Genomic DNA, 22,492 nt, shown 5'->3' on the forward strand with positions numbered 1-22,492 from the left:
CTAGTTAATGCTGGCAGCAAGTTAGTTAGTGAAGCCTACCCGACACTTAGGGCCCTATTTTAACGATCTGAAACGCAAGTGTCAAAGCGCAAAGCGCAAGTAACTTTGTGGGCGGGTCTTGGGCGCTGTTGCTATTTTCCCGGCGGGATAAATGACTCTTGCGCCCGGCGCAAATCTAAAAGGGGTTGGTCTGAAGTAGCTTCATTATTCATAGGTGTGGTTTGGGCGTAACGTGAAATAAACCAATCAGAGCGACATCTCACATTCCCTTTAAGAGCAGGCGCGCTTGTTCTAAAGCGGATTCCTATTATAATGGCGGATTTGCCAGGCACACGCGAGGAGCGGTTCACAGCCGAGGAGACCGACGTTCTCGTCAGGGACGTTGGGGATGGAGAAACACACCCAAATTAACTTCGGTTAAACAGGCGTATGATAATTTGGGTAAATGTGTAAGCTAGATGTATGCTTTTATAATAAAATGTCTGTCTATCTATCTATCTATCTATCTATCTATCTATCTATCTATCTGTCGTAATAATGTATGATTTGCAAAAATGATAACTGCTGCGTCTGTGTGTAGATGAGAGATCAAAGTGTATGCGCGTTGTGCACACGCTACATTGATTAAGGCCAAGCATGCGCCCTTAAAATAGCATATGAATAACATGCGCAACGCGCCACTGACTTTAAACTGTTATTTTTTTTGGTCAGTGGCGCAATTGTTTTCTAATCCTGTAAAATAGCATGAGGGAACGTTCGCGCCGGAACACGCCTCCTCTTTGCGCTGAACCGCCCCGGGGAGCGCAAGTGTATTTCTTAGTTAACCGACGTGCGTCTGTGGAGGGAAAAGTCCACTTTGAAAATAGGAATGATACATGCGTCGGTGTACAAAGTCAATAGCGCTGGGTGCAAGATAGGGCCCCCTGTGTTATAGGAAAAGGGACGAGACGTCGTCCAACTCAACGCCAGTTGTCGACTGTAGACGCAGTGCTAGAGTATAAAGATTATTAAGTGTTGGCTGTAGACACTTGGGTGTCAATTGAAGATGCCCCAGGTAAATTTAAGTCAGGTGCGAAAGAAGAGAAATCTACCACACTTCCATGGTCACGTCAGGGCAGACAGGAAGTTCAGACACGACCTCACTGTTAAGTGTGAATTACTTTCAGAATCAGAATCAGAATCAGAATCAGAAAGAGCTTTATTGCCAAGTATGCTTGCGCATACGAGGAATTTGTCTTGGTGACAGTAGCTTCCAGTACACATACAATATAAAGTGACAAGACAAGTAACATAGGTATAAATAAAAAATAGAAAAAAATAAAAAATAAAATAAAAATAAAAAGATTATAAATTATAAATATATATAAAGTTATAAGGTGCTATAATGAAATGTCTGAGGGAAGTATTGCACATGTTTGTTCCACAGTAGCGGAACATTTAAGTGTTCATGAGGTAGATGGCCTGGGGAAAGAAACTTTTCCTGTGTCTGGTTGTTTTTGTGCTCGGTGCTCTGTAGCGTCGACCAGACGGTAACAGTTCAAACAGAAAGTGTGCTGGGTGTGACGGGTCCAGAGTGATTTTGCGAGCCCTTTTACTCACTCTGGATGAGTGCAGTACTTTGAGTGTGGGAAGGGTAGTGCCAGTGATTCGCTCAGCAGTCCGAACTATCCGCTGTAGTCTACGGAGGTCGGTTTTGGTAGCAGAGCCGAACCAGACGGTGATGGAAGTGCAGAGGATGGACTGGATGACAGCTGAGTAGAACTGTACGAGCAGCTCCTGTGGCAGGTTGAATTTCCTCAGCTGACGCAGGAAGTACAGTCTCTGTTGGGCTTTCTTCACAATAGAGTCTATGTGAGTGTCCCACTTCAGATCCTGAGAGATGGTGGTGCCCAGGAACCTGAATGACTCTACTGCAGTCACAGTGCTGTCCATGATGGTGAGTGAAGGGAGTGCAGGGGGGTTTCTCCTGAAGTCCACGATCATCTCCACTGTTTTGAGCGTGTTCAGCTCCAGGTTGTTATAACTGCACCAAAGAGCCAGCTGCTCCACCTCCTGTCTGTACGCAGACTCGTCACCGTTCCGGATGAGTCCGATAACAGTAGTGTCGTCCGCAAACTTCAGGAGCTTGACAGAGGTGTCTTTAGAGGTGCAGTCATTTGTGTACAGGGAGAAGAGCAGTGGTGAGAGAACACATCCCTGTGGAGCACCGGTGCTGATGGTGCGGCTGTCGGACGTGATTTTGCCCATTCTGACTAGCTGTTGTCTGTCTGTCAGAAAGCTGGTGATCCATTGACAGATGGAGCTAGGGACAGAGAGCTGGGTCAGTTTGGTCTGGAGCAGTGATGGGACGATGGTGTTGAAGGCAGAACTAAAGTCCACAAACAGAATCCTTGCATAGGTCCCTGGTTTGTCCAGATGTTGTAGGGTGTAATGCAGTCCCATATTGACCACATCATCCACAGACCGGTTTGCTCTGTAGGCAAACTGCAGGGGGTCCAGCAAGGGTCCAGTGATGTCCTTCAGATATGATAACACCAGTCTTTCGAATGACTTCATGGCCACAGATGTTAAGGCAACAGGTCTGTAGTCATTGAGTCCTGTGATCTTTGGTTTCTTCGGGATTGGGATGATGGTGGAGCGTTTAAAGCAGAAAGGGACTTTGCACTGCTCCAGTGATCTGTTGAAGATCAGTGAGAAGATAGAGGCCAGCTGGTCAGCGCAGGTTTTCAGACAGGCTGGTGAAACACCGTCTGGGCCTGGTGCTTTCCTTCTCTTCTGTTTCCTGAAGATCTGACGCACATTATCCTCACTGATCTGAAGTGCAGGGGGGGAGGGGGGGGAGGGGAGGGGGATGGCTGGAGGTGTTGATGGCTGTGTAGAGAGATGGTCAGGGCGGGTATGGGGTGTCTGATCGGGGGTCTCAAATCTACAGTAAAAGACATTCAGCTCGTTCGCAAGATGCTTATTGCTGTCGATGCTGGGGGATGGTGTCTTGTAGTTGGTAATATCTTTCAGGCCTTTCCACACTGATGCAGGGTCGTTGGAGGAAAACTGGTTTTCCAGCTTTTTGGCATAGCTCTTCTTAGCCACTTCAATCTCCTTTGTCAATGTGTTCCTGGCCTGATTATACAAGATCCTATCCCCACTCCTGTAGGCATCTTCTTTGACCTGACGAAGCTGTCTGAGTTTTGGTGTGAACCATGGTTTATCATTGTTGAATGATAAGTAAGTCCTGGTAGGGATGCATAAATCCTCACAGAAACTGATGTATGATGTTACAGTCTCTGTGAGCTCGTCCAGATCGCTGGCGGCAGCTTCAAAAACACTCCAGTCAGTGCATTCAAAACAGGCTTGTAAGACCTGCTCTGTGTCGTTGGTCCATCTCTTTACAGTCCTTATTACTGGCTTAGCAGTTTTAAGTTTTTGCCTGTAAGTTGGTAGAAGATGAACCAGGCAGTGATCGGAAAGTCCTAGAGCTGCTCTGGCGACGGAGCGATATGCATCCTTTGTTGTGGTGTAGCAATGGTCCAAAATATTATTGTCTCTGGTGGGGCATGTAATGTGCTGTTTGAATTTAGGCAGTTCACGTGTGAGTTTTGCCTGATTAAAGTCTCCGAGAATGATAAGAACAGAGTCCGGGTGTTGTTGTTCTGTTTCTGTGATCAGATCAGCCAGCTGTTGCAGCGCCATACTCACGTGTGCTTGCGGTGGAATGTAAACACTGATGAGAACGAGCGAGGAAAACTCCCGCGGCGAGTAGAACGGCTTACAGTTAATGAAAAGCACTTCCACATCAGGACAGCACATCTTCCTTAACACAGTTACATCAGTACACCACCTTCTGTTGATGTAAAAGCATGTCCCACCACCGCGCGTTTTCCCCGTTGACTCCATATCGCGATCCGCTCTGAACAGCTGAAAGTCCGGTAGATGTAACGCGCTGTCCGGAATGGCTTCGTTCAGCCAGGTTTCCGTGAAACACAGAGCAGCAGAGTTGGTAAAGTCCTTGTTTTTGCGTGAGAGCAGAAGTAGTTCGTCCATTTTGTTAGGGAGAGAGCGGACATTCGCCAGATGGATGCTAGGCAGCGCCGTTCTGAATCCGCGCTGCCTGAGCTTAACGAGTGTGCCGGCTCGCTTCCCACGCCTGCGCGTCTTATACTGTTTCCACAGTGCAGCGGCACAACCGACGACAATGTTCCGCAAAACGCCAGAAGAATCAAAAACTGGTTGGTGATCAGTTGGTGTGCACTGCCGAATGTTCAGCAGTTCGTCCCTGGTATAACTGATAGCGAATGACAAACATAAAACAGGACAAACTAACAAAAACAGTGTAACAACTGGAGAGCTCAACACCGAGGCAGCCATCCGCGGCGCCATCTTGGATCTAGCATTTCACTGATCTCTATAGCCCTATTCGGACGGGATTAGTTTTAGAGGTAGATGGAATCAAGGGTAGATGGAGTAACGTATTCTTACCACAGGACGTCTGTAATAATAATTGCCACTTCGCACAGGATAAGATATCTCAGTAAAACTAGCAGAAGTGGGAGGAGTAACTGGATTTACGCACTGCTGTCACCTTCCTGTCGTCATGTGTGTATTATGTTTATATATATATAAAAAAGTTAAGTCTGGCCAAACAATCTTCTTTTTGATACGTATGGTATGAGGTATGAGGAAAACACCTGAGCTTGCCACAGACTTGTCCCACCGCCTAGAACACAACTGAATGCTTTTTCAAGCGTCTCCAAAACTGCGGAAAAATACTTTTAAACAGGAAATGACAGAATATTTGTGTACAAATTTACAACGTATCTGTTCGCACGGAATTAGTATTACCTGAGGTAATTTTTCCGGACCTTTTTACAGAAGGTAAAAATATCTTTATCTTTCCTGACGTTTGTCTATAATGATAACTGAAATGGTACATTCGGACAGAACTAAAATCACTGAAAAACTCTGGTAATTACTTTACCCCACCTCTCCATGTTAAACTAATCCCGTCCGAATAAGGTTTAGGATTATGAGTGCTGTAGAAACTCTAGAGTCTGAGCGGCTTCCTATAACTGCTTACATTCTTTGCATGCATTGTTTGCTTTTGTCTTTACCTGTAAGGATGGCCCCCTAAAAACTAAATAAAACTAGTGTTTCACTGCTTTAGTCTGACTTCATGACTGCAGCGCGACAGTTCGATCTCTTGATGCTGCTGCAGATTCAGTCTTCTGGACTTCTCCGAAGAGGTTCCTACAGGTGTAACTGGATATTGAATGTATTTTGTTCTCAAAACTGTAACTTTACCAATATAAAAATTATATATATAGATTTATTTTCTGTACTCCTGTGATGGATTTACCTGTAGAGTTCCAGTGTTTCTAGTAAAGTGGTCATTGCATCTAGAAACTGAACACCACTCACTGTTAATAAGGGTAGAGGAGTAACAACTGAATATGCTATCATATATTTGCCAATTACAGAAAATGAAAATGTATGACTTGAATTAATTAACTGTTTTTTTATACTGCCCAAAATTTTAATTATAAACAAAACTGCTCATATAAAAGAGCATTAAATCAATAAGATCAAAGACAGACCATACATTCCTAACAGAAGACAGATTTGTTATTTTTCACTATGTACCTGTTATTCCATAGTGTTATTATTTTTGGTTTGTAAATCAGTTTCCAGTAAATGAGTATCTGTTCCTTAATCTGAAAGCTAGTCACATTTCAGCACAAATTCCATGTGTGACCGAAACGTTGTGTGAATAAATATTTTGCAAGTTACGATAGTGTGCGGGAATTGCTTATCAGCACAAATTCCATACCACCAATTTTATTAAAGGTAATGAAATTAAAATCACATGACATTACCATTAAAATAAATCCATTTTAATCAATTTAATTTGTTTTCACAGTCAAAATCAATTGTTTTAAACCCACCATCAGTGTAATCATTTACAGTCATGGACATTTGATGATATGCACTTTAATCTAGACAGATTTTGATTTTATTTACTGGCCTTATATTCTGTGGAGAAACTGAGATGGAATAGAATAAAATAAAAATAATAAGGATTCAATTTTAGTTCATAAATTAAATAGCAGATCTCTCTACAACCACACATTTAATTAACTACAAATTCTTAATGGGTTTGAAATATTCCAGTTCTTTCCAATCATTTGAAATATGAATACTTAACTTTATTCATGATTGAGAATATCACACATGCTTTGTAGTTGGTATTATAATTGCAATCACTTCACACTTTCTTACTTGAAATATAAACCAGAAGCTTGTGAAAAAATCTCAGTGGTATTAATAGCTTTGGGAATCTGTGATTTATCCTTTGAATCAGTCCTTTATCTTTTCATTTGAATGTGTTTTCTGTATGGGAATTTCTATTATTTGTATCTTGTGAACGGGACTTTTATTTTGGTGTGACGACATGATGTCATAAGACTGCGCCGCGCTCCTGCATCTGTGATTCGGCTGAAGAAAGGTTTGTGTTTTTAATCATTTAAAGTTTATAAAACGATACAATCCAATTAAATAATTATTTTTAATGTAACATTATAATGTATCTAATATGAATGAACATAGTTTTTATGCATCCACACATTAATTTAAAAGGTGCGTCTCATTTCGCTCCGTATATTGTGAAGCACTTAATCGTAAACACGCTGTTTGATCACTGACAACGTGCTTTTCGAAACAAATTCAGATTGAATTGAAACAAATGCTTCTCAGTACAACAGTGAAAATGCAACAGGAACAAAAACACAAATATGTGTAATTACTTCTACTAATCAACTGCCAATGTTTTCATGAAAGTGTAGTCTATTGAATATAATCTACAAATCAATACATACTGAATGTAAACATTAAATGTCTAAATATTAATTGTCTGTATTCTGTGTTCCTTTATTCATTTGTAATGCTAGTTTGGAGTTTTTTGGTTAATCAGGTCATTAACTCTCAGACTCTTACCTGTGCGCTGCACTACTGAACTAGAGCTCAGAGATTTAGTTTACATTTATTTTTCTTTCTTCATCTTAAACAGGACGATATGTCTAAACACTCAAACTCCTGAAGTAGCTGAGATCTATGGAACACATAAAGATGGAGAGTGAAGAATTCAGGATTGAAGAAGTATTCAGTGTGAAACAAGAAGAAACTGAGGAACAAACAAAGATGGCGATTATTAAAGAGGAGAGTGAAGAATTCAGGATTGAAGATGTATTCAGTGTGAAACAAGAAGAAACTGAGGAACAAACAAAGATGGCGATTATTAAAGAGGAGAGTGGTGAAATGAAGATGGAAGAAACATTCAGAGTGAAACAAGAAGATACAGGTTGGTTTCATTCTCAAAGTCTTTCTTCAGTCATTCTGTGTCACGCTTCTCTTTATATTTACTTCATGTAACTCATGACAAAATTAATGACATATCACAGATTAGCTTTTTGAGTCAGAGACAAATGCGCTCTTCATATATCACAACAGTGTTTTCAGCCACATAATCACCGTTTTAGGTTTCAGACATTTAAATACACAAGCACTAGCAAAACAATACATTTCAGGGCTCGACATTAAGCCTTTTCATGTGCTTGTCCTTCGGAGTAAATCTGTCATTCACTTGTCAGAGTAAAAGAGGTGCTTGTTTGGATTTTTTGTGTGTGTGTGTTGTAAATATAATTTATTCTGAAACAATATTCTCATCAGTGTTCAATCAGCTTTGATATTTAAATCTGCATATTGTAAAATCTGCACCTTTATAAGGTGCACCTTTATAATCAGGAAAACAACTCGTCGTGTGCGGTTGCTTAACTGTATCATGTTAAAATATAAAAACTTTTAAATATAAAATATATTTTAAAAATCTGCAGTATGTCGTTAACTGAGTTTCTTTTGTGAGTGCTGAGCTCATTTGTTTAGATTTCTCCTCGAGAGGCTGCGAAGCACAACATTGTTACCATCAGTAATACATTTATTATCCACTATCGATCCTAACTTACAATAAATGTCATAAAATCATAATTATTGTCTCATTTAGTGATTCCCTAATTATTTTTTTTGTTATTGACGTTCTAATCCGGCTACTTGTCCGGTCAGGAAATTAAAATTCTCTTTTACTTGTCCTGGGCAAACGTTAATGTCGAGCCCTGCATTTATAGTTTGTAAAAAACTCTGATGTCTAATGCAAGCGTTAATAATAATCCATTCAAATGTAATTTGCTGACGTGTTTTATTTATATCAGACACACATTGTGTAGGTAACTACATATTAAGGTCACTCTTTTCTTCTCTCATGTCACCGACCTAAATTATAATTTAACTTTTAACACCGAATAAGTTTCATTTATTTGGGGAGAAACTGATGAATTTATGTGTAGTGAATCCGACAGATAAAATGGCGGCGCCATCAAAGCGCATTCACTTACACGTATTAGTTGATGACATGGTTAGCCGGTTTCTGGCTGAAACTGTCGGGCTGCATGATTTAGGGGATATAATATATCTAATTGTAATCTTTCTGGTTAATATTGCGATTTGCAATTAAACATTCCCCCAAAAATGATAAAGAACACGGCATGTTCAGAGCCAGATAAGACCCAAAAGTAGGTGCAGAAGGCTACTCAGACTGGGTCAATCTGCCTTTGTCTCTATGGCATATGGTTGTTACTGTCTAGCTGGACAAAAACTCTGAACGTAGTAGTGTTCGGGAATGTCTCTTTCCTCACAAACTGGCGGCTCAGAACGTGGTCGTATCTGTTGATGACTCAAGCTGTTGACCCAGATCATAGAATCTGTTGTTGTCTCTCAAATTTTGTATTTATTGATATAGACTTCACTACAGTCTGACAATAATGTACTGTATATAAAGCATATATATATATATACTCATTGTTTTATGGAATGTTTTCAGTCTACATGGTAAGAAAGAAGAGAATAACACCTGAGCAGGATGCAAAAGAACACATATTGTCAGGCAAAGACAAAGCCTTCATTGAGGGACGACAAATCAACACATTTAAAGGTACGTTTATGGTCAGACTGCAGGCAAATCAGATCCTATTCAGATTCAGATCCAGATTCTATTTTTCACTTACTGCACTTCATATTACATTACACATTTTTAGAGGATTTAACTCTTTAAAATGATAAGTTGGTTAGTAACAAATAGGTGCACTTGGGTTCATGTTTTATTTTTTGCCCTTTTAGGGAGAGGTGTGTTTGCACTCGAGCACATTGAACCATCCACCTTTGTTGTTGAATACCGTGGGATTCTCTCTCAAAGTAAACATGTTGAAGATGCTCAAGGCAACTACTTGTTTGACTTCACGTGGAATGGAAGACGTTATTGGTAAGCTGACTGTTTTTAAGTGTGTGCTGCATTGCCATTCTAATAAAAACTAAAATAATTAAGATTATTATTACGATAGCAGCTTTGCTAGGGTTCTTATAACATTAGGAACTTATAAGTTAGTGATAATCAATAACATGGTTATTGTTCAACTAGGTGATTCAGGGGTATTATATATTTTTTTACCTTAAGTGGATCATCTCACCTATTAAATTATTAGAAAGGGAAGTTAACCGTCACAATGTGTTTTTTTTAATATAGGTTAAAACCCCAGAAATATATAATGTTCAGTTATAACTATATGTTTAAGTTAGGAATGTTTTAAGTTTCTACTGCATTATTTTTCTCACAGCATAGATGCAACAAAAGAGGACGGTTCACTTGGACGGCTCGTGAATGATCACAGAAATTCAAATTGCAAAGTCAAGACAATAATTGTTGATGGAAGGCCACACCTGTGCCTATTTAGTATAAGAGATATCTTTCCAGATGAGGAGGTCACATACAACTATGGGGATTCCTCTTGGCCCTGGCATTTAAGCGTGAGTCTCTTAAAGGGGTCATATTATGCCCTTTTTACAAAGTCTTGATTTTGTTTTTGGGGTGTACTAGAATATGTTTTCATGCTTGCTTGTTCAAAAAACGCAATATTTTTCACATATTTTACATTATTACAGCTTCTCTCTCCCCAGTAGAGATGCGCGGATGGGCTATTATTTCAACCGCATCACAAAACTCATCCTCCGTCCATCCGCACCAATGTTTTTTTACCAATTTTCAAAGCGGCACCCGCCCTCCATCCGCTGATTGTTTTAAGGTCTATGGGCGATGCAAGGCGCTGCTGACGCGAGCCGCGAGGCTAGAAAGCTCTTGCCTGTTCTAGAAAAGATACTGATCTAATGCAGCAAAGATATTTAAAGACTAAAGTCCCTACTGGTATAGCCTATTGGCCATGTTGTATCCCCAGAATATCAGCAGTGAACTCCGTCTCTGATCAGCGCACAGGGACAAAATATAAATAAATAGCCTAAATAAAACACAGGTAATGTAGGTAGCAATATTTAACAATGTATATTTTTTTTTCATTTGATTGGTTCAACCACCACCTGCCCGAATTTAATTAAAATATTATTTTTTGTCACGTCATCCGCCCAACCACGGAGTCCGCGGCTGTAACCGCCAACCGCGCATCTCTACTCCCCAGTCTGGCTTAAAACCTCCTTCCGAAATACGAAATGTGCTGTGATTGGTTAGCTGGCCTAGTGTGTTGTAATTGGCAACGTTTAGCGTGTGTTTGGAAAATGTTTCGCCCCTCCAAAACTGTGAGTTCTTCTCTAGTGTAAATATTGAGAATGCAGTCAATTTCAAAACCAATTTGAGCCCCACTCAGACCCTAACAATGTTAACGAACAAGAGGATTGTCTAGAACAGATTTCACGCACAAACTTTGCAAGCACAGATATCACAGGACATTTCAGAGTGGTATGTTTTTTGTAATTTTCGTATACATTATAGATACGATGTTATCCACCATTTAAAAGTAACATTTGTCGGAAAACTAAGGTAATACAAACAGTAATCGATCACAAAACCAAGGTTAATTTTCCTAAGGAGCTTTTTATCACTGAAAATTGAACCATGTTGCACTGTGTTCTGCATTTCATGTATTTGTTTAGTTTTTTTATATGATGCAAATTATTGAAACATTTCTGCATGACATAGCCATAAAAGTAGACTTTGGTTGATACTAGAATTAGTTGTGGTGGCCATCTGGCAAACATATGTTCTTTCTCACAATTACAGGATTTGTGTGACGAGACATCAGTGGCTGTGACTGAACACAGTGTGAATCCTTCCTCATCAGTTAAAGATAAAGTAAGTGAGCGTATGCTCCTTAATTGTTTACTTCTCTTTGACACTGGCAGTGTTAAGTGTAGGATGGTTGGGCATCATACTAGGCTTTTCTTTACATGGACTGTTGTCTTAAAGACGTTGTGACGTCTCAACTTTGAGTAAAATATACCTCGCTCTGTTCATTCATTTTCATTACTTGTGACGCTGGTATTCTTTTACATCACCGTGTACATATTTTAGGGCTGTCAAAATGGCTGAAAAGCTAAATTGTATTTTCTTTCTTAAATTTGAGCAAAATTCGAATTATATTAGAATTCTAAAGGCAATACTTAATGTTAAGAGGAAATAAGTACTGTATTGTCTCTCATGCCCACAAGAGAGCGCAAGCGAGTGCAATAAGTAAATATAAACCAAATCAAGCATCGCATCTTTTATTGAAATGAAATTCACTTTTTAAAGTGCATTAACTTTTGAAACAGTTGTTCTTAAATAAAATTTTATTTCTTTAATGTGCATGCTAGGAAAATTAGGTTACAATAGTGCATAAAACTGTGTTGGTGCATCAGTAACCTGAGAAAACACGCTTCAACAGAGCGTAATGTACTACATGAACACAAACTGCCATTAAGAAACAATCCACATCTACTCACTACACATCTACATATTGTTCGTCAAACCGCGTCAGTTACGTCATCATTATGTCTCGTGCACCTCTTGACACCAAACATTTTAATGCACTTTTTTTTTTTTTTTTTGGGACAAATATTCAAAATATTTTTTTTATTTGACAGCCCTAACCATTTTCAAGTTTGTTACATCAAAAGTGTGCTGGACTATAAACAGGGTATATTATTTTGTGATTTTGATATTAGTTTTGTTGTCTTTTTTTTTTTTTTTAGCCAGACGTTGAATTTTCCAGTTTTGAAGAATCTAGCTCTGATGAAGAGGATTCTTCTTATGCTGATAAAAACACTGAAGGATCCTCCTCTGATGACTTCATCCCGGACTCTAGACAAAATAACGATAGTGCTGATAGTCTATCTGTCATGAGGTCAAAGAGTGTGCCACCACAACCCGTTCACCGTTCTTCCACCGAGCAAGAAATGGCTAGTGACCGATCCAGTTCTGCTCAAGACCTCATATGTGATGATCATGATACTACCACAAACAATATTGACATTCAGAGTTTTAAGAGAACAACGGCAGTGTCTTCTTATGAACGGTCAGAGACTGGCAATGTGCCAGAAAACACTTTTTCCACCCACAAAAACTACTGTTATGTCTGCAAGAAACCTCAGTCTAAAATTGCCCGTCACTTTAAAAAGCATCAAGACAGTGAGACAGAAATTGCTGCCGCATTCTTGCTCCCTAAACACTCCCAGGACAGAAAAAGGTTACTTGAGAAATTACGAAACCGAGGCAACTATGTACACAATCAAGAGGTTATGGGAAGTAAAAGTGGACCACTGAAAGTTAGAAGGCGGCCAGGAAGATCAGAGATTGAACTGAGTGCCAAAACATATGTGCACTGTGTATACTGTAAAGGCCTGTTTGTTCGCAAGGAGCTGTGGCGCCATACACACAGATGCCCTTCAAACACGTTTTCAGAGTCTGAAGCAACTAATAAGGCCAAAGTCTTAGTTTTGGCTGATATCGCAGAGTCAACATTCTCCCACGCAATATCTCCAGAGGTGTGGAAGATTTTGGGAAACATGAAGAATGATGACATTTCATCTGTAGTTCGAAATGATTTCCTCATACTGCAGTTCAGTCAGTGTCTTTACAACAAGCTTGGAAGTGATCCAATAAAATCCGAATACATCAAACAGAAGGTTCGGGAAACGGGCAGACTCTTGCTAAGCTTGAGAACAAAATGCATATTTAATTTCGAAGATGCTGTGAAACCGAACAATTTTTGCAAAGTCGTTGAGGCTGTGAAAGATGTCGCTGGTTACGATGAAAAGAGCCAATCGTATAAGACACCAAGCCTTGCACTGAAGTTAGGACGTTCACTCAGGAAGATCGGTGACATCATTCTCTGCAGGGCCATCGCAGCAGAGGATGATGGTATGACAAAAGCAGCAGCGCGATTCAAACGACTGTGCTCAAGTGCATGGGCAGAACACGTCTCCCATGCTGCTCTTGATACTTCGAGCAAATCAAAGTTCAACAAACCATCAACTATACCGTTCACACATGATGTGCAGCTTCTCCACCAGCACCTGGAGAAAAAATCAGCTGATGCTTTTGAAAGCCTAAAAAATCATGAGTCTTCACAAACATATGCAGAACTCGCCAAAGTGACACTTGCACAAGTAATAATCTTTAATAGACGTTGTGCAGGAGAGGTTTCAAAAATGTCTCTCGAGTGTTTCAGGAAAAGAGACCAGACTGAGCTCCATGATGATAAAGCAGTCGGTCTCTCTCCTTTTGAGCAAAAAATGTCCAAGAATTTCAGCAGAGTGGAAATAATGGGCAAGAACGAGAGAAAAGTTGTAATTTTGTTAAACTCTGAACTTGTCAGAGCAATAAAACTTCTTGTGGACAGGAGAGATGCATGTGAAGTAGACGGGGACAACCCCTTCCTATTTGGAAGACCAAAGTGCTCACCCACCAGCTTCTTCAGAGGACAGGACTGCATCTGGCTTTTTGCAAGTCAGTGTGGTGCACAGCACCCAGAATACCTCAGGTCTACACAGCTCCGTGAGCAGGTGGCAACAGTGTCCCAGATTCTTAATCTTAAGGAAAACGAGCTTGATCAATTAGCCAACTTTTTGGGCCTTGACATTCGGGTCCATAGAGACTATTATCGGTTGCCAGATGCAACAGTAGATATTGCAAAAATGTCAAAGCTTCTCTTGGCAATGGAGAAAGGAACTCTTGCAAATTTCCAAGGAAAGTCTCTTGATGAAATTGAGATAGAAGGTATGTGCATGATTTTATATTATAATAATGTTACAGTAAAGTAACATGAAAATTCTAAATTACTTAAAGAGAAAAGCTTTAGAGTTAATTAGTAGTTTTTAAAATGTTACTCAGAGAAAGATGTTTTTGAGGTGAATTACATTTTTATTTTTTATTTTTTTAGAGTACCTCTTATTTCTTTAGATAATGGAAGTTTAGGAATTATATATGTGTACTAATGCATGTGTCGGGGTGTTTTTCTATAGATGAAATTGATCTGGAATTAGATGAGGAAGAAGTAAGCGATGAAGATGACGAAGAGTCCGAGACTGTCCCTGGAGTAAGAGGTATGTAATGCAGGGTTTTTCCTGGCTCAAAACGAGGAGGAGGTGGTAAAATCCTGATAATGTATTTTAATAATAAGCTAATTAAATTTGTATTTTTGTGAGTGGAGCTCGGTACCTCTAGGGGGCTCCGGTGGAATGCCCCCCCGGATGAAATTTTTTTACATTTTAAAGATAAATTCATTAATCTGGTGCACTCTGAGTCACCTGAATCCACTGTTAAAAATAAATATTCCACCCGCCAACTGCCGAAACCTATGATATTCTTTGATTTAGATATCTGCATTTTATCATCACATTACAATTATTCAAATTCTCAGTGTTAAGCATGATAATATGGTAAAATATCATACTGAAGTAGGCTGCTTTAAAATTAACATTTATTTAAAATAAAAGATGCTCTTTCGGCAAAATTCAATTTCCTTAATAGCCTAAACAGAGGCTTCACTCCCTTCAAATTTAAATTGTCAATGTTTCATTACATCACTGTTGGAAAACACTCTTATCAGAATACATTTTTTTTTACCTTTATAAAGGGCATTTTTTCCCTACTTTTATTATGTATGCTCCATCTTTCATTTCAAATTCTTAAATTTGATCACATTCTATTAGAATAGGCTAATAAGACACTAGGCTGTTACCAATCAATTTGTATTGAAAAATTACAACTGTATTAAATTAGATTATGAGAGTGTTTTAAATATTGTTTAAATATACAAATAAGCAATGTTGAAAAGAATGATACTTTGAAACTAAGCCGCCAGTAGATGGTGGCAGACGACCGCATTGAGTCATTCATTCAAACGGCTGATTTATTCAGAACGAGGCAGTTTATGAACGGGTAATTGAATCCTTGACTCAACCGATTCATTCAAAACGCTGAATCATTCAGTAGTGAAACATGGCTGAGTGTTGCTGTGAGATGCGCGATGGTTCTGCTGTGATCTTTGTTTGGAACTATTGTCGCTGCTGAAACCGAACAAAAACGCATCTAAAATGTAAGTGACTTAATTTTAACTATTTGTTTATTGAACTGTTATGAAATCAGTGTCTCGGTTTCAGTCATGATGGTATTCAGGAAAACAGCACTCTGTTCGTGTGATGATTCGTAACTGTATAATATGTTCAAAATAACTACGCAAGCCTCAACAGCGCAACTTTGTTACCGGTCAGTAGTCCTACATTATTATCAACTATAGGCTATCAAACGTCACTTACATTAAATGAAATAAAATCAGAATCATCCTCGTGTTTTCGATGATTCCCTAGTGTTACGACCTTTGGCTCAGAACTGTCTAGGTATTTTAGAAGGGGAACATTAAACCAATTCAGACACCAGTCACCATTTATCACTGAATGAAATGAGAACCAAAGAGAGACAACAAAATCAAGTAAACTTATTTAATAAAGATAAAGTAATTAATATTTTACATATGAACAAAAAACGGAAGGAGCAAAAGGGAAAACAGGATTGTGCCAAACAAACAAAAATAACAATCAAAAAGGAACTAACTAAACCATTTATATCTAATCCTAAACTAAAAAAAAGAAAGAAAAAGTCTTCAATGTCCGTGACGTCATAACTAAACTACTCTAACTAATAAAACAAAAATACAGAGGGTGGCACGAATCCCTAACCTAGTGTATATAGACAAAAATGTGTGTAAATGTATGTCACGTGACGGCCTTACCTATCCCCTCTCCTCCTTCCCGCTTAACCCAGCTTTGAAGAGCTGTTTAAATCTTTCAGAGCTCACAAATAAGACGTTTTTGGGGCAATCAAAAACAAGGCACGAATAACATGACACACTACATACTTAACAAAACTAAATCAAGCAAAGAGAAACAAACACATCATAAGACAGAACAGCTCTCGCTGGCAGTAAGTAGCATGTTCCTTAAGTAGGGCTTCTCCAGGTGTCAAGCATCAGGATGATGAGGATCCCGCCTCACATGGCACACCCACTCAACTCATTACGAATGACTGACAGGCAAAACAGCCAATCAGCGACGGCCTGTGAAAGTAAAAGAGGCAAAAGAGACCAAAAAGAGAAACACAAAACACACCAAAAGCACTATAAACGTCCCTAAGGACGTAACACCTAGTTATTTTTTTATATTTTTTTTAAACAAAAAATTGTTTTAATCAGGGCATTTGTCCGATTGGGCAAGTTCCTTGAACTAGTAGGGTGTACTCACTATTGTTGCCAGGTATTTTGACAATAATGGCTGTATTTTGAGTTATTTTCAGAGGACAGTAAATCTGTACTGCTATACAAGCAGCACATTGACTACTCTAAAATATATCCAAGTTTCATTAATATAGTATTGTCCCTTGAGAAGATATACTAAAATGGTTGCTGAAATGTGAGGGTTGTATTCACTTTTGTGAGATACTGTGTGTGTGTGTGTGTGTGTGTGTGTGTGTGTGTGTGGTCCTTGTCACGTTACTCCGGACCAGAAACTAGTTTTCCCGTGTGCTATCAGCTGATATTTGAGGTGTTCTGAAACCGTTTGCATTGTAGGGCTGGAATACATTTTAATTGTTGCTTTTTTTTTTTCTCAGGAAAAATAAAAAAAAATCAGGATGAAACTGATAACCGCAGAGGTATTTAAACATTTGGGTATTTAAAAGTTATTCAAGTACATAAAGCTATGTATTTATGTTTGTTTGTTTTGCAGAGACCAAATTGAGGAAAATTGTGAGAAGGCAATGGAGCCCAAAAGAAGTGAATGCTGTCATGAAACATTTCAAAGTCCATATTTCAAAGGGACACCTCGCAACAACGGCAGAGTGTGTGCGGTGCAAGACTGCAGAGGACACTGTTCTGAGAGAAAGAACGGTCCAGAATATAAGGGATTTCGTGAGGAACCGAGGTTTGAGGTTGAAAAATAAATGTTCTTAGAGATATCAGTGATGCCTTTTAATGTCTGTGGCTTTTGTTCTGTAAAGATTTCTAAAGTGTTGCTCTAAAGTCTTCAGCAGAAGAGGCTGACTCGGGACTATACCTGGTGTCGAAGACATCTTTTTATTTGCTTTTGTTAAAACGTTGTTTTTATAGACATTTACAAATAAATGCATTTTTATTGGAAGGCATCATAATTTGGTTTTATTTCCACTGGTACTGTGATGCTGAGGTCATTTTGAGGCCCATTCCCTGATGCACTTTAGTCCCATAAAGGTCCTGATGTTTTATTTATTTATTTATTTATTTTTATTGCCCTTTCAGTTTAATTTTGGTTTTATTGGTTGTCTAGTTTTATTACTTCATCTTATTGACCTTTATCCTGGTTGGAGAAAATTCAGTCATCAAAGATCAGCATGTTGTACACTTCAGACAAGACTAGTTAATTTAACTTGCATTTTGCACCCAATGGCTGATATAGCAACACGCACACCTAAGGAAATAGTGCAACAATGTACTTTTGCAGGTTTAGTAACCACCCGTGTGTGTGTGTGTGTGTGTGTGTGTGTGTGTTTACATGTTTTTCGGAATATAATAGAATTTATAGTTTGTACAGTACAAAAACCATTACGCCAATGGAGAGGCCCCACAAAGATAGTGAACCAGATGTGTGTGTGTGTGTGTGTGACAAATTATTACCTTACTCGTAACTTGTTCAAGTTAAAAAAGATTCTCTGAGTGCTGCTATCTGGAATTGTTTTCTGTTCTGTGTCTGTAAATGCAGTTCCACTTATCAATGATTACATTGTGAATGACCTAAAGATGGACACACAACAGTGTCATTATTTCTGATTTAAAAAAAAAAGCATAATGAAAAGTAAAAGTAGCAATTTAAAAGATGTACCGGTTGAATGGAGATTCTGCATCAGATGATGGGGACTAATTTATTTTCTTTGCCACTCCTCCTCCTGAGGTTTTCTTTGCTCTCTAAAGGGACAAAAATACTTATGTAGGCAATACATATATTTTATATCATGACTGAGTCTTGTTTGCTGTACTTTTTTACCATCAATGTCTATAATTGTGGCTGGTGAATTTGCATCTTCATAGGCCACATGTATGTCAGTATGTCCATTTTAGGGATGATGTCATAGGTGGGAGGGTCCTCCCTCCATTCCCCCATGAACCCATGATAAAAATAAATAAATATAATGTACAATTGTATGTCAACAAATACATTTATACACTAATTAAATATATATATATATATATATATATATATATATATATATATATATATATATATATATATATATATATATATATATATATATATATATATATATATATATATATATTAAACCAAAGGTCTACAAAACTCCATGGTCTCATCTTTCACATTCATCTGTTACAAAACTATGTTTTTTTGATAACGCATAAAGCTTTCTTAAAATAAGTTTTGACATAGGTGGTGTATGGTATTTGCACTAGTTACATTACATTATAATGTATCATCTACAGTGAAAAGAAAAAAGATATTTATGTTTAAGTGTTACAAATGCACAGCAATTTAGTAATTTAGAGCACTATAACAAGTAAGACCATCTCAACATATATATCCATTAGTTCTATTCCAATAGTTATTCCAATATATATATATATATATACAATATTTTCTGCACATATTGGCCCTCATTTATCATTCTTGCGTAGAAATGGGCGTATATATTGGCGTAAGATTATGCTTACACTCCTCTCATCGCCTGATTTATAAATCCAGGTGTACGCAATACCTGCCCTTGATAAATGCCGCGGCTGAAAACGAGCGTCATTAGAATAACACGCCCTTATATATTCAAGTTTCCGCTTCCCCCACGCCCTCATTTTACACCATGGACACACGGAAGACGGCAAAGAAGAGAAACTTCTCCGACGTTGGATGAGCAAATGACCTATCACAGTGCATTATTTTACAGCACGTGTTTTGAAACAATTAGTATTTAATTTCGTATCACGTCACATGTATTGGGGTGAACAATAATGATGATGATGTGATTTGGAGTACCATTCATTCACATTAATAATTGCATGACAATTTGTAATATTCTTATTATTATTTATGATTTTTATTATTAATGACGCTTATTGTTATTTAGAAGAAGAATGTCGTTATTATTATTTGTATTATTATTATTATTATTATTATTTAAAAGAAGAAGAATGTCATTTTTATTATTTTGTCAGTCTGAATTATTTTTATTTTTTTTGTCATTGAAAGCCTTTTTATTACTGAACAAAAAAAAGAGGTATACTTTGCCTGGAGTGTTATAAAGTTGTGGATGGTTGTCTTTTTTAAAAAGTCTTTTGTCTTTTATTTTTAGTGTTCGCATTTATGAGGAAAAAACAATGTTACGTGACAGTTATCCATAACGGATGCGACCGCTCTGAAAACGGCATGCTTTAAAACTTTCACAACTTAGACCTCAAACAGAAAGCACAAAGCCTTTCTTTAAAGCGAATTTCGTTTTGTATTAATTGTATCTTAATTTTAATCAGTGTTTCATTATCCAATTTTCTGGATTTAATAAATAAAAAGTAAATAGCAGAGATAATCACGGAGGCGCCAGCGCCTGAACTGGATAACGTTAAGCTATCATCCATGAACCGAAACTCAACGTATAAGGTAGACTGATCGCCTCACACACCTAAAAAAAAATAGAAATATATCTATTATCTACAGAAATCTCTACTTTTAAACAACCATTCAAAATAAAATAAAATGATGTAGGCCTAATCTGTATGAAATGTGTATTTCTCTCCGGCGCGTTCACTACTGCGAAGATCGCGAGTCAGACTTCATCTTTGCAGCCGACACAGAAAACCAAATGTTTTTATTGGTTTATTAAGTAGGCCTACAAACAGGCGAGTTATGAAAAATTGAGTGTGAGGGATTTGTTCACTTCACACAAAAAGATCTTGGAATGAGATGGCTAACTGTAGCCTATCGTTTAGTCCACTGTCTAATTTAGAGATTTTTTTTTTAACCGACTACGGTCAACCATCGGTCAAACGGTCATCGGTTAACATCCCTATGTTGTTGTTTTTTTACAGTGGGTCATAACCTATCATATCTTTTAGTTTGTCAGTGCGTTTTGTGGTGTTAGGAATTGTTTTTCTGCGCATTCCCGCACTCAAAACGTGCGTACACCACCTCCTGAGCTGGCGTAGGATTTGAGCGTGCCGTACTCCAACGTCCATATTGATAAATCTCAAAGTCACCGTGGTTTTGGGTGTACGCCAGGTGTACGCTGGAAATTTGGTGTACGCACTTTTGATAAATGAGGGCAAATGTCCATGTGTCCTGCAGGATTTCATCATTCCTACAGGATACCTGCAAATATCCTGTAGGTTATTTGTGTAAGGGCACACACCCTAAACAGTTGGGAAAGTGCCACACTCTTCAAAATTCCTGCCTGATATCAAGCCCACTTATTGCCTTTTGGTTGGGAGACAAAAATCGCAGACCTCCCACTGATTCTGTGATCGATCCCAATTCATAATTGGAGGCAATACATTTTTGGCTACTACCAGACGCAAGTATGCAGAGTGTGACAGCCAGTCTCTCTCGCAAACTTGCTGGGCTTCTGTGGGTTATTTTACATTGAAAATAGGGTTTGATGTGAAGCAACAAGTCGTCAAACCGCTGAGCAGACATTCTGAAGTGCATTTCCTCGTCCAACACTCTTGTCAGACTAATGCATGCACTGTATTCGCCGCCATCTGGTGAATTAATGGATAGACATTCCATCTTCTTCCCCTTCGTCTTTTAGACCGCAATAACAAACACAACTCTTCTTCAAGCATTCAGCAACTCCACACGAAACACCATGTTCTCGGCGTTGTTCCGGCAAACTACTTCTTCACCGCTGCTTCCGAGGGTTTTAAGAACAGTAATCATTATCACAAGGGGAGATTGACTTTATTGTTTCCTTTTACTCACTGAAATGTAATACAAAAAACTACAACATACACAACAGCATGTTCTGTTGTGACAAACATGCTGTTAGATAGAGTTCTGGCTCGCCGCTGATGTCCATACCTGTGTTTTATAATATCCTTGACCTGGCTGCGATAAATGCTTCCATACTGTTCAAGAAATGCACAAATGAGAGAATGTTACAGAGGAACTTCATAATGCCACTCGCACATGAACTTCTGTCCGGCCACACGAGAGCAAAAGCCACACCGCTGATGGTGCGAGAGCCAAGACCCAGGCAGGAGAGAAACGGCAAGAAAAACAAATCAGAAGACACTTGTGACAAATGTGGGAGCTGCACATGGAAGGTTGACATGACCTGTGTTGACTGTGAGTAATCGATCCACAAGCTTCAGTGAATGATGTGCAGTGTTTGCCCTCACAACAACCAGATGCCTTGTTCACGTGAGCCCACTTAGAGGAGAATGCTTTCATTATAATTTTACAGCATGATATTTTTGCTCTCTATAAAACATAGTGCTTTCTAAATCAGTTTGTTTTCCTGCATTTTAGCAATTTTTTTTTCTTTATTCTATATTTTAACTGTTTTGGCCATTTTGTTTTAGGCCTAGACTATGTGTTTCATATATGTACATGAAAGTTTTTACTATGCATTCACATTAGAGATATTATTAGTTTTTAAGATTTTTATTTTTATTTTACAACGAAATTAACAGAATATTTTTGAATTCATATCTGTAATTAGCTGTTCTGTGGTTGTTGATGAACTAATATATTTTCACATTCATTAGAATTTCAATTTCATGTCCTGATGTTTATTATTACCTATTTGAACATAACAGATCCATTTATTACATGGATTTTGATTTCAGTAGTGGCTGCATAGGATTGTTTCCGATTCATGTGATCCAAACATTTCCAGTACCTCCAGAGTGTTGTAAAGTCCAAAAGTCCAAATGTCTTGAATAAAGATAGATGTAATCATTTCTAAAATTCACATGTTTTTCTCAAACGAAAGATTCTGCTTCAATCCACATTTGTTGGCATTTTGACTTTCAAAAACAACCATTTCACTGCGGTTTCCCGCTTGACAGACACAAAGCGAGGTGCGCATCTCTGTGAGCGG

At 38.3% G+C, this 22,492-nt stretch overlaps 1 protein-coding gene across 2 annotated transcripts; it reads left to right on the plus strand.

Moving 5' to 3' along the window:
- Positions 1–6,434: 6,434 nt before the first annotated feature.
- LOC311289976 (uncharacterized protein) lies at positions 6,435–18,407 on the plus strand. 2 transcript variants are annotated; one of them, XM_084408249.1, is made up of 10 exons: positions 6,435–6,499; positions 7,061–7,351; positions 8,924–9,034; positions 9,220–9,361; positions 9,714–9,903; positions 11,165–11,236; positions 12,115–14,140; positions 14,386–14,466; positions 17,030–17,071; positions 17,146–18,407. In XM_084408249.1, exons 2-10 carry the CDS (start codon positions 7,105–7,107, stop codon positions 17,367–17,369), a joined length of 3,135 nt encoding a protein of 1,044 aa, XP_084264375.1. In that variant the 5' UTR covers positions 6,435–6,499; positions 7,061–7,104; the 3' UTR covers positions 17,370–18,407. The 2 variants fall into 2 exon arrangements, with proteins under 2 accessions (XP_084264375.1, XP_084264376.1); XM_084408250.1 differs by lacking the exon at positions 17,030–17,071.
- Positions 18,408–22,492: the final 4,085 nt, after the last annotated feature.

This window comes from Rutilus rutilus (assembly GCF_951802725.1).
Source record: "Rutilus rutilus genome assembly, chromosome: 4".
Taxonomy (NCBI): Eukaryota; Metazoa; Chordata; class Actinopteri; order Cypriniformes; family Leuciscidae; genus Rutilus; species Rutilus rutilus.

What these genes read in the sequence shown, in the direction of transcription:
- LOC311289976 (XM_084408249.1), top strand. Translation starts at nt 7,105, where the DNA reads ATGGAACACATAAAGATGGAGAGTGAAGAATTCAGGATTGAAGAAGTA. An exon ending in AGTGAAACAAGAAGATACAG is followed by an intron (nt 7,352 to 8,923) that starts GTTGGTTTCATT and finishes GAATGTTTTCAG; the next exon opens with TCTACATGGTAAGAAAGAAG. An exon ending in TGATGAAATTGAGATAGAAG is followed by an intron (nt 14,141 to 14,385) that starts GTATGTGCATGA and finishes GTTTTTCTATAG; the next exon opens with ATGAAATTGATCTGGAATTA.